Source organism: Dendrobates tinctorius, unplaced genomic scaffold (genome assembly GCF_039654945.1).
Source record: "Dendrobates tinctorius isolate UK_male_01 unplaced genomic scaffold, ASM3965494v1 ptg000084l, whole genome shotgun sequence".
NCBI lineage: Eukaryota > Metazoa > Chordata > Amphibia > Anura > Dendrobatidae > Dendrobates > Dendrobates tinctorius.
This window is the reverse complement of record NW_027361752.1, coordinates 24,792,248-24,804,745: the sequence shown is the minus strand read 5'-3', so window position 1 is coordinate 24,804,745 and position 12,498 is coordinate 24,792,248. Positions and strand designations below refer to the sequence as shown.

At 45.3% G+C, this 12,498-nt stretch overlaps 1 protein-coding gene across 2 annotated transcripts in view; it reads right to left on the bottom strand.

Moving 5' to 3' along the window:
* Positions 1-12,498, bottom strand: part of CXADR (CXADR cell adhesion molecule) — a 61,814-nt gene that overhangs the window by 30,486 nt on the left and 18,830 nt on the right. For both annotated transcript variants that reach the window (XM_073584485.1, XM_073584484.1), the window contains exons 2-3: positions 7,848-8,014; positions 3,519-3,717 (exon numbers count right to left, since the gene is read on the bottom strand). In XM_073584485.1, coding sequence (XP_073440586.1) covers positions 3,519-3,717; positions 7,848-8,014 — 366 coding nt within the window. The remainder of the gene's footprint in view (positions 1-3,518; positions 3,718-7,847; positions 8,015-12,498) is intronic.

Below are 12,498 nucleotides of genomic sequence, written 5' to 3'. Positions count from 1 at the left end.
TTGCTGGTCTTTCTTGGCCGCCCTGGAGCCTTTTTGGCAACAAGGGAACCTCTCTCCTTGAAGCTCTTGATGATGCGATAGATTGTTGACTGAGGTGCAATCTTTCTAGCTGCGATACTCTTCCCTGTTAGGCCATTTTTGTGCAGTGCAATGATGACTGCACGTGTTTCTTTAGAGATAACCATGGTTAACAGAAGAGAAACAATGATGCCAAGCACCAGCCTCCTTTTAAAGTGTCCAGTGGTGTCATTCTTACTTAATCATGACATTGATTTCCAGCCCTGTCCTCATCAACACCCACACCTGTGTTAATGGAGCAATCACTGAAACAATGTTAGCTGGTCCTTTTAAGGCAGGGCTGCAATGATGTTGAAATGTGTTTTGGGGGATAAAGTTCATTTTCTAGGCAAATATTGACTTTGCAAGTAATTGCTGTTAAGCTGATCACTCTTTATAACATTCTGGAGTATATACAAATTGCCATTAGAAAAAATGAAGCAGTAGACTTTGTAAAAATTAATATTTGTGCCATTCTCTAAACTTTTGGCCATGACTGTAGTGGTTCTAATGGCCTTTAGGAGAGCATCTGTGTCTTCTAAAGGGAAACATGGCTTACCCTGTGTCACTGTCTGAGGAGGATGCCTGTATGAGACGAGGCTGATTAGGAATCTGAGGGAGAACAAGGGGGGGGGGGGGTTTCTTCCTACTTTTCTTCCCTTTTTTCAATAGGGTCTTAATTGAACCCTCAATTTCTGACCTGAGGGCGGATATCAAATTGGCTGCGAAACTAGGCGCGTCCTCCGCCATGGTTCGCTGAATGCAAGAGGCGCAGAGATGTTTCTGCCAGTCTCTTGCTAGGGGAGTTTTACATATAGCTCAGTCCCTATTATTCTTCTTGCTTCCTGCTTTTTTGGGCCTTTCCTACAGGGTAAAGCATACAACAGAGAATCTCCATTAACATAAATGCTAGCATTCACGAAGATCACTCACCACCCGTAATCAAAGGTACCGGACTCGGAGGTTGCATCGGAGCACGTGACCTGTGCTCTCTGGACCTTGAGGATTCTCCCGATCTGCGGCTGGGGTGGCTGCTGCTTGAGCGGCTTCCATGTTTGCCTGAGGGTTGTGAGGGAGGCAGAGACAGCGATCTCTCATGCTCCGACTCAATTTTCCACCGTCTCCCCCGCCGCTGGTCCTTGATTATATGCAGCCTCTACCGGTGGTGTCTCCTCCCCTCCCCCCTGCGACCGCTGACCGACCGCTTCAGAAAAGCCAGCCGGCGTCGCACCCGGCGCCATGACACCGTCGCCCTGTGATGACGTCAACCGCCGCACCCAGAATCCATAGCGCCGCTGTCAGCGGCCGGAAGAAGCCTGCGTCTCTCCCCTGCCACGGGGATCGAGATGCGGCGCGCGCGAGGGGAGGGCGGCGCGGTGGGGGCTCCCCGGAGCCACCAGGATCCCACCCGCGCCCACACGAACCTGGAGCCCAGAGGAACACCGGGGACTGTGCTTCCAGGACCCGACGGCCGATGCTACAGGTAAGTTACCTGTTCTTCCCGCCCCAGGACGGGCCCGAGTCTCTTTCTTTTCTTTCTATTTTATTTTTTATTTTTTTTCTCTCTTCGCCCATGACAGGCACCGCCACAGTGGGATTCCTTCCAGGACAGGAACCCAACTGAAGCGGGGGAGAGGTGCCGCCCCTTATGTCTCAGTAGGTTCCTGTCCTGGCGGGGGCAGATCCCTCTCTCAGGTGTGCTATCATGGGTGAAGGGAAAAAGGTGTTATCGGAGCATGCTCGGGCACTAATGGAGTATCTTCAGTGTGCTCGGATAATATAGACTCCCCGCGCCTGCATGTCGCGCGGCTGTTCGACAGCTGCAACACATGCAGGGATATTAATCAGCCGCGAGACATGCAGCCGCGGGGACTTGAACATATTAGGCTAGTTGCGAGCGTGCTCGGATAAGGCGCCGACCTGCGCCAAACGCATCGTGTTGCATTTTGGTGCGGCCGGCGCACTGTCAAAAAGACGCATGCGCCTGCGTACCAAATGCTAAAGATAGGGTACGCAGGTCGCATGCAGCGTCATGCGCCCATAGGCAGAGCTGACCAGAGGAGGTGCGGCAGGGGGCGAAGCTTCACGGCGAACGTCCGCTGCGCCTCAAAACGCTAGTGGGAAACTAGCCTTAATCGAGCACGCCGAAGATGTTCTATTAGCACATGAGCATGCACAATTAAAGCCTTATCCGAGCACGCTCGCTCATCGCTCAGACCATATTGATGATCACTTTACGGCTGTGTTTCCATGTTCAGTTTTGTTTATGCAGCTTTTGAAAAGGAGAGGATCATGGCGAATTGGAAAGAAAAAAAACAAAACAAAAAAAAAACAAACAAACAAACAAACAAACCGCATCTCATCGGGTAACTCATCTGGTCCTGAACAAAGTAGTACGACGAACATCCTGAGCAAACCACCTTCAATGAATTTGTTGTAGCAGTCAGAAAAAGTGCTCCAACCATGGACTAGAATTCAAATCTGCAGTGATTTACACCACATTCTTGTAAATTATGTGTCAGGAGAAGTTAATCTCCCCTTACTTTTCAGAAATGTTCGCATTGTGAGCAAAATTGCCAAAAATTACTAAATTTCTGTGTTTCTGTGTAACTAGGTTATGTGCAAACATTTGCGGCTTTTATACACCAGTTGCCTGACAAACAGATGGATTCCCTTTATGTCTTTTCTTTAGAGCCATCTTCTGTTAGAAGGAACCAGTCATGTAAAATAATACTGTAAACCTGCTGATATGGGGTTAATCTGCAGGTTAATAGTGTCCCGACACGCCTGCTGTTGGGAGGAAATGATCTTTATTCCCTTTCGTCAGTCTCGCTCACGGCGTCGGCGAGGTTTCAGTCAACGTTGTGTATAGAGGTGACTGTTATGCGTTCCCAGCAATGACTGACAGCTGACTGTGCATTAGAGCCGGCTGTCGTCAGTCAGTGCGGAGGGACAGGTACAGAAGCCACTTTCTAGTCACAGAACGGTGACTGAAAACAAGCCGGAGCCAACCCTTACGACGGGAATAGTCAGACTCCCTTCCTCCTGGCAGCGGGGCTCTCCGTGAACGCGCAACACTGTCAGAACGCTATTCACCTGCAGATTAACCCATATCTGTAGGTTAATAGCGTTATTTTACATACAGGTTTCTTTAAAGAGCCATTCCAAAGTATTGCAGCAAAAAACTTCCTTTAGAAAAAAAAAAAAAAAAAAAACTGCACATGGACACATACCCCCATACATATTGGAAGGGATGACATCTGCAGCCTAAATTGACAGGCTGCAAAAAGTGCACATCATGGTCACTTTTGCTGGTACTGCAATACGCCATGGACGTTCCGTATCCTTCCCGTGTGAACAGACACAATACAACTACTACCATCAACACTGTTGGACGCCCCTTTGCCGAGCTTCTCAATATTTTATTTCCATCATGATTAGTAGAGCCGGCGATGACTTACTGTAGACGTTCAGCGTCACTTTCTTGTTCTGGGAACCTGGCATCTTCTTCACCTTGCACTGATAAGTACCGGTGTCCGATTCCTTTAGGTTAGAGATGACTATGGAGGCGTCACCATCTTCAGGAGTAGAAGACACAAAATCCACTCTGCCCTTCAGCGGCCCGTCCTGAGGATATGGTTTCCCATTGAAAGCAATTATCTAACGTTAAAAGAAAAAAAATGAAAGTTAAAAAAAATATTATACAGAGATTGAGACAATTGCAAGGACTCACCGAGCCAAGTGACCCACAACCATTCGATACGAGCCTGTTCAGACTCTGCAATGACATTTTCTCATCTCTACCACTCATTTCGAGCAAATTCCGGCGAGGGCCGACAGGTTATGTGATTTCAATCGCAGGGGCCCATTGGATAAAGAGGACTTTTTACCAGTTTTTTGCATGTTAAATTAGCCACATCAAGGAATAGTGGCTGCAGAGCCAAGGAAAACTTAGCTTTTATTTCTCATCTCAGTTGAAGAGACAGATATTAACTTAAAGGGGTATTCCCATTTCCAATTTCCTATCCTAATATATAGTAGGTGCAATAAATATTCGCAAATACCTCCAATTAGAAATGTAGTACAGTTCTTATAAGCTAGGTTGCTTACCCCATGTACAGGGCAATGCAGTAGTCTATATATCCGTGGCTGCGGCCGCTAACTGCTGTCACTTTGGTCGTAACCATGGATATGTAAGCAACTGCAATCACCTGCACATGGAATAAGTAGCATAGCTTATCAGAAGAACTATACAACATTTCTATTTGGAGGCATTTGCTATAATTATACGGTACCTACCAGATATTGGGATAGAATCTTTGAGATGGAAATACTCCTTTAAGTTTAGATTCTAATTTGTGCCAAAAACTAAGGGTGCGATAGAGATTCATCTCTGAGGAACTTTTTCTTTTGCTTGATTCTGACAAACAAGCAGGAAGCGTCACTTTAAGAAAAAAAAAAAAAAAAAAAAAAAGAAGAAGAAGAAGAATAAAATAACCCATGCGCCCCAGAGAAGTTAAAGCTGGCTTTCCCTGTAAGACATTTAATGCCTACTGTGTAGAATAGAGCAGAGCTATGCGTCATTACAAACACCTTGAGGCTTTCATCTCCGGGCACTGTCCACTCTGCTATACTCCCCCCACACTGACTGCAGGGAGATGAAAGCTACAAGGTGTTTGTAATGACACTCAACTCTGCTCTACTCCACACACACAGTAGATTACAGGGGAGAGCACAGCTGTGTCTCATTACATCTCTCACACAAAAATAAAGCCGGATCTGACCTTCTCTGGAGGCATGTGGTTCTCTTTTCCCAATGCATGAGGGCCCTTGCTTATGGATCAACGTCTTCCCCGAGAAAAAGTAACGGCCCTCAGACAAATCTCTGCTAATGAACCTTTGGTGTTTGCAGAAATTAAAAAATATGCTTTGCAGCCACTATTCCATGATGTCACCAGTTTTACATCCTAAAAGTGGTTAAAAATCCCTTCCTTATAGGCACCCATATACATTAGATAGCTGTCTACCAAACAATTGTAAGGTGAATAACTAAAACAGACACCAACGTACAGTAAGGTTCAGTCCGGCCGATCACTCCTGTGTTCACTATGGGAAAGCTGAGGTCAGCCATCTACCTGCAGCGGGTTTGCTATGACTACTAAAGCACATTCACACGGGTAGCATCCATATTAGGGGAACAAACACCTTAACCTGAAAAGATCACTGTTCAGAATAGGAAAAGCCCTCCTCTGACCATGGTCTGTCCCTGCCTGACCGCAGAGGTTCGCACCCTAAAATAACGCAATGGCATCCCCATTCGATGGCGGCTAACCCTAAATGTCCCTAGCAGCTGCTAGTATCACTAGAGTAGCAATTTCCTAAGGAGAAAAGGAATCACATTTGAACCAGCTGCAAGCAACATAAACCGCAAAATGAATGAATGCAACAAAGTATCACCAGCAGGAAAGGGTACATAAAGCTGCACCCGAAAGGTGATAGGACACACAGAGTAAAAGAAAAACAGCTGTTACCCAAAACCAACAGAAATAAAAGTAACTGCTCAGCAAAAAGACGCCAACCACAGATCACAGGATCAAGGGTTCTAATCCAGACATGTGGCAAGATTGTCTCCAGGAAAAAGGCTGGAACCTAGTATAAAAGGAACAAAACACTCATGTTTTAACTTTGGAGATCCTCGGTAGGAGCCTAGGCTTGGGGCCAATAAACCACCAGTATGTCATTATGCAAATGTCCACACCGACCTTCCTGGCCCCAAATAAGCAAGATTTGTTCTATCTTCTGCATAATACACATGTACCTACTCGTTCTGCCATTTTCAACTCCGGTGGTAGCTGATGTAAACCGGGAGCGCAGCTTCCATGGATGCTGGCAAGTACTACAGTTCAGCTCCTCTTATTCTATATAAGATGATCTACAGTACCCGGTAATAATACAAGAGAAAGCACCAAAAAGAAGAGGACACAGCGCCGAGGCGCGCGTTGGGGTGGGTGGAACCGCGGAGTCTCAGGTAATAACTCAGGCAATTTCTGTACCACTGCTTACATATTTCTTAGCTCTGCACTCAACATCCTTGATTTGGTATACAGCCTTTTTTGGACTTCTGTTTTATCTTGATCTGGATATACCGTATTTATTTTCCAGGCCATATTGTTCTATAATATTGCACTTTTGCACTTGCACTTTAGAGCGAAATGTTTTACTTGTTACATGCCTGTATTTTTGCCTGACTCTTACTGTGGTTCCACCTTTTTTGGTTCACCGTTGTCACGTCCCTATTAATTTTCAGCTATATGGTTTTAATATCTTTTGGTTTCAATAAAGCTTTACATTTTACTACTTGGTTCTATTCAGTGCTTTCCTTTGTATGATTTCCATGATTTAGGTACTGAACTATTTTTTTTTTTTTTGCACCATTTTCACTGATTAATCAGTCCTTTATTGCGGGTGCTGGCCTTGTTATAGGGTTCAGTACCTGGGAATAGCAGTGCTCCTCTCTGTACATTGTGCACAATCGGCTGCCACCGGAGCTATACCAGCTGATTGGTAGACGGGCTGAAGCCATAACAATCCTTTTATTGATGACTGATCGCAAGGATTATTCATTCATATAAAAAGTAGTGAACAAGCACTATAAAGATGCTGTGTACAAGCCCCGTCACACACAGCGATCTCGCTAGCGAGATCACTGATTTTGTGACGCCACAACGATCTCTACAGCGAGATCGCTGTGTGCGATGGCGACCAGCCCCCCTGCCGGGTATCACTGATCGTGCACTATGATCCCGGGCCATTTTTTGATCGTTGCTTTCCCGCTTGCCAGCGCGCATCGCTGCGTGTGGCAGCGGGAGCCAATAATCAGGGAAGCTCCCAGCGCTCTAAGCAGGCGCTAGGAGCTGGTATCTAAGGTAAATATCAGGTTACTAAGCGGCACGGGTCACTTAGTTACCTGATGGTACTTAAGAAACCTGCATGCTGGCAGCTCCCAGCGCAAGCACACAGGTTTCTAAGGTACACATCAGGTAACTAAGTGACGCGAACCACTTAGTAACCCGATATTTACCTTAGATACCAGCGTCCTTGCTGGTGCTGATCGCTGGTGCCAGTTTGGTAGCTCACCAGTGATCCTGATAAGGTCGTATCATTGACGGGATCGCTGGTGCATCTTTAAGTGTAACGGTACCCTAACAAATCCTCCTATTGCCCACAGAGCTCACCCTCTGCCCTTATCTATATGGCGTCTATGTACTCCTATAGGTCACCAGCAGCCCCCGCTGAAGAGGGGAGATTAGCAGCAAGACTAAATCCACCAGCATATCCAACTGTTGGTGGGGGTCTGAACGGTACGGAGATTAAAAGGGTCATCAACAGGGAGACAACTCTTAACGCTTGGTATTTTTTTCCAGTGATTCTGGGGAACGCTCGCTACATCAGCCTGTACGCGGAAAATAAACCTCCACATAATGGAAATATCGAATGTCATCACCCCAGCTGAATATGAACTACTTCATACTGTAACATGAACACAATATGTGCAAATAACGTAAGTAAGGATGCCACATACACACAAAATGGCTGCCAGCCACACGAGAAGATCCATCTTCAACAAAGATCAACGTGGTTGGATTGGAGGATGAGCAGCACTAGGACCCCTTTCTGGGTGAAATGACCAATGTGAAAGCTTGTTTACCACAAATGGGGTATCACAGCTCCTCCATGGAAGGCAATTACTGTGGGGTGACCACGACGCAGCCAGTGCTTCATATACGTACCATCTGATCGGCTTGTTGGGCATCAGGAGCCACCAAGAACCATTCAATATCCAATGTTCCTGTATCTTCTGCTGCCAAGGTGAACTTGCAATCCAGAACCATTTTCTCCCCTTGAATCCCTTCATATCTCTTTTCTGATTGAAGCAGCTCCAGAGCGTTCAGCAAGGCTGAAAACAAGACACAAAAGAAACCTCAGATGGAACATTAAAGACAACACGGACGGACTTTTGTTTTTTGATGCACCCATTCCCACTATGGACAATTTTTGCTTAGGCTACGTGCACACGCTGCGGAATGGGGTGCAGATTTGGCAGCGCGGATTTTGTCAAATCCGCAGGTAAATCCACAGGTCAAAAGACCTGCGGTTTATCTGCGGATTATCCTGCGGTTTGGCCCTGCGGTTTCACCATCTCCACAATGGTGGAGATTGGAAACCGCTGCGGAATCCGCAGAAAGAATTCACATGTCAATTCTTTCTGCGGTTTCAAAACCGTGGAAAAATCCGCACCGTCTGCACTGCGTTTTTTTATTCCCATAGGGAATAATGGTACTGTACACCGCAGCAAAAACGGCTGCGGACCCGCAGCGGCCAAATCCACTGTGGAACCGCAGCAGAATCCGCAGCATGTGCACACACCCTTAATGCCAGAGCTTTCGTTAATAACAGCGAAAGCACACTGAAAAAAGTATATATAAAAAAAGCAATTCCAACAATGTTTTTAGGGTTTTTCCTTTTTAAGATTTGACACTAAATGACCTGTCCAGGTCCGTACAAATACAACGATTGTAAACTTGTATTTTGTTTTTGTTTTTTTAAATCAAATTTAGTTTGTGTTATCATTTTCCCAAGAAACACTTTAAAAACACTTTATAGATACCAATTTGTGGTACATACGTTTTGATCTCATTGTTTATTGCATCTTAATTCTACAGCTTTGATTTTGGCTTGCAGCGTTTACCACACACGTTAATATAATTTTGATAAATCAGACTTTTATATAAGTGACCATACCAAAAAGGTTTATTTTTTTATTTATTTATTTTTTTTTTAAGGGGAAAAAAAATAGGATTTTTTTAAACTTTATTAGCCTTCCTTAGAAGAAACTGTTACTGACATGTAAAACTAGTTGAACACCAGCGATTGGAGCTGGCTCAAGTCACTGCTGTTGCAGGCAGATGCCCGCTGTGTAACGCACAGGTGACACTTGCTGGGAACGATGCAGGCTCAGCTCCTGAGCCCACTCTATACACTGAGACCCGATGTGTGGTGTACATTTACATCACACGTCAGGAAGGGATTAAATAGGTTAACCAGACTGAACAATCCTTACTTTATAAAATATGCCCACCAGAGATCAACTGCAATGTGAAGGGAACCCTGGAAGAACTGCATTTCCAAGCAGCACATATGTCTAATACAAGGTCGCCTATGAGCTCAGAATTTATCATCAGAGTATATAACAAAATGGGTTTTCAAAACTACTAAACCACTGATCTTAATGGTGTATCAGCAAAATATTTCATAAATGTCTCACATCATTGGGATTCCCACCTCCTAGACTCCAACTATGGAGATTCTGTAGGTGAGACAAGGAAAGGCGGAGTGTTGTGATTAGGCCACTGAGGAGGATAGCCGGGGAATAAGCTAGGCAACCAGATGACCAGAAAGGTTGGTAACTTAGCAGATTGCAGACCCCTAAAACTAACAACACAATTAGAAATAGCCGTGGGACGTACCTACGATGCCCTAGACGCCTCGACACAGCCAAAGAATTAAGCCTAAAGCAAGAAAGGGGAAAGCTAAACTGCCCCGAAGTAGAACCCCAAAGGAATAGATAGCCCCCAAACATATATTGCCGGTGAGACAAGATGAGGCACAAACACAGGAAGAAAATAGAGTAAGCAAATGATGGGGTCCAAACTGACTAGGTAGAACAGGTCAGGAAAGACTCTGCAATCACACACAAAACCCTAAGAAAAATACAACACGTCTAGACCAGCATTCTGGTATGAACTGGAAGCAAAACAAAAGATACTGATATAACAGGGGACTAACAATACTGAACAGACTGACAGATGCTGTGACATATGGAACGGGATCCAGCAACGGTCCCAGCAGGGAACAATGCTGAACCCACACAGAAAGCAGAGAAAGGCAAAAGTGGATCAAATACAAACAGATTCAGGCAAACAACTTATCTGAAAGATGCAGGACCAAGCAGGGGGAAAGCGGACTTCAAAATGCACAGGAAGAAAACCAAATCACCAGCAGCAACTGAGGGATGCCTGCTTACTTAAATCTTTACAGTCTGCAACACCTGACGTCCACTCATCCACTTCAGGTGATTGACTTCTGTCAACTTGACCAGCTCCATTACCTGCAGCAAACTCAGAAGTCAGGTCAAAAGTGTTCACAACAGCGGAGAAAACAAGGAGGAAACCCACTGCTGCTCCTCATGTTTAAGGAGGGCTGGGACCCCCCAGCATAACGAAGACTGAGGCTCTGATTGAATGGAGAGGCGGTCGATCATCAGTAACTCCACTCATTTGTCTATGGGATTGCCGAAGAAAGCCAAGTACGTCGCTCTGCCATTTCCATAGACAATGAATGGTGGGGAGCATGATTGACCTCCACTCCAATTAGATAGAGCTCTGCTGGAGAAAACGCTTATGGCACTAGAGTACCGTAACTAATGGAGAATTCATTTGTACTACTGGGCGCATAGGATCCTATAACAGACAGATGTCTTCAAAAGGAAAAAAATACCCTGAATTTTTAAACATTTTTGAAGCTCCCATAAAAATAAAGAGAACCGTACATGCAGTCAGATCTTCATTCCAGACAACATGCAAAAGGCAGAGCAACAAGAGCTCATGAGATGTGACCACCATTAACCAGACACTCATGGCATATCCTTATCACTATGCCATAAATGCCCCACCGTTAAAAAAAAAAAAATAAACGCATAAGCTAAAATCCCAAAAAATACTATTACAACAATGAATGTTACTGTTTTTTCCTTTCGCCTTTGTCTCGCAAACCTATGTGAAGGCAGATGCAGCAATAAGCTGTGCCCGCAACCATGACTGAACTCCCACAAGATCTTGAACTCTATTACCCAGACACTAGGGTTTAGGAGAAGGTACAGTCACCCTATATAGGGGGGGGTGTCGATCTGAATTCACAAATATTTCTAGGATCGCCCATTTAGATTTCATTGTGTGTGTGGATTCTATAGACTTTCAGTTGATGTCCTCTTCCTAACACAGGCCATCAAAGTTTGACTGGTGGTGACCACATTCTCATCATGTGGTCTCTTTGACAGCGCACCATGTGCCGACATGGTGTCACCTGATTGACTACAACTAATAGCTAAATATCCTATTGATAAGACAGCTTACTAATGATTAACAGGGGAACAGCCCTCAGGTCAGCAGAAAAACAGGACTATACGAGTGACTATTGCTCGGTCTTTGAACGGTTTTTCCTCATTGGGATCTGAGTGGTACTCGTATGTACAGCACTGTGCCAGTGCAAATTGTCTGTGCCCTTAACATCACACCTCCATGCATCATACATTAGTGAACTATATTGAGAACAGGTCATTCGCTGTAAGTTGTAGTCAACCCATTTACAGTTTCAGTACATGGCCATATTCCAGCTCCATTTTTTCCCACAGAGGTCCATTAGGCCCTCCACTGTATAGAAATACAAACCAGCAGGCATTTGCTCCATCAGACTCCTTAAGGGCCCGTTACACATAGCGATATCGCTAGCAATATCGCTATAACGTCACTGGTTTTGTGACGCAGCAGCGATATCGCTGCATGTGATACTTACCTCCGACTGGCTCCCCCGCTGATCATCGCTGATCGCGCGAGAACGTCCTGGACCCTTTCTCGTTGGGCACTTCCTGTGGCACCGACGAGCGACATGTGGATGCAGGCGGGAGGACGTCAGGATGGCCGCGTCTGACTGGTAAGTAGGGACCCCCGACCCCTACTATGTCGCTGGTGAGATCTGCCTGTTTGGCAGCTCACTAGCGACCACTTAGTGATGCACCAGCGATCCATATCGTTGTTGGGATCGCTGGTGCATCGCTAAGTGTAAGGGTACCCTTATAGACACATTGTTCCCTCCACTAATTGCCAAAAACAAATTACTGTGTTGGAGACTGTATGGTAATGCAAAGAGATTGGGTTGCCACAGTCATTAACAATGCAGCAGTTTTAGGCAGCTGTGGGGGAAAATGCTGCAAAGTAACAATGCTTTCAAAAATAGAAGTGTTAGTTTACTTTGACCAACAAAATGCAAAGTGAATGAACAAAAGAGAAATCTAAAACATCAATACTTGGTGTGACCGCCCCTTGACTTCAAAACCTCTAAGCTTTAATTCCTCTAGATACACTTGTACACCGTTTATTAAGTACCGAAACTCGGAAGTGAAGTCGCTCCAAAAATCTTTGAGAACTAACCACAGATGTTCTATGGATGTAGGCTTGTGCAAATCCTCTCTCTTCAATCCCACAGAAACTTGAGGATGAGGAGATCAGGCGTCTATGGAGGCCATATCATCACTATGTGGACTCCTTGCTCTTCATGCTGGTTATACTTCTTAATGACCTTCGCGTAATGTTTGGGGCCGTTGGC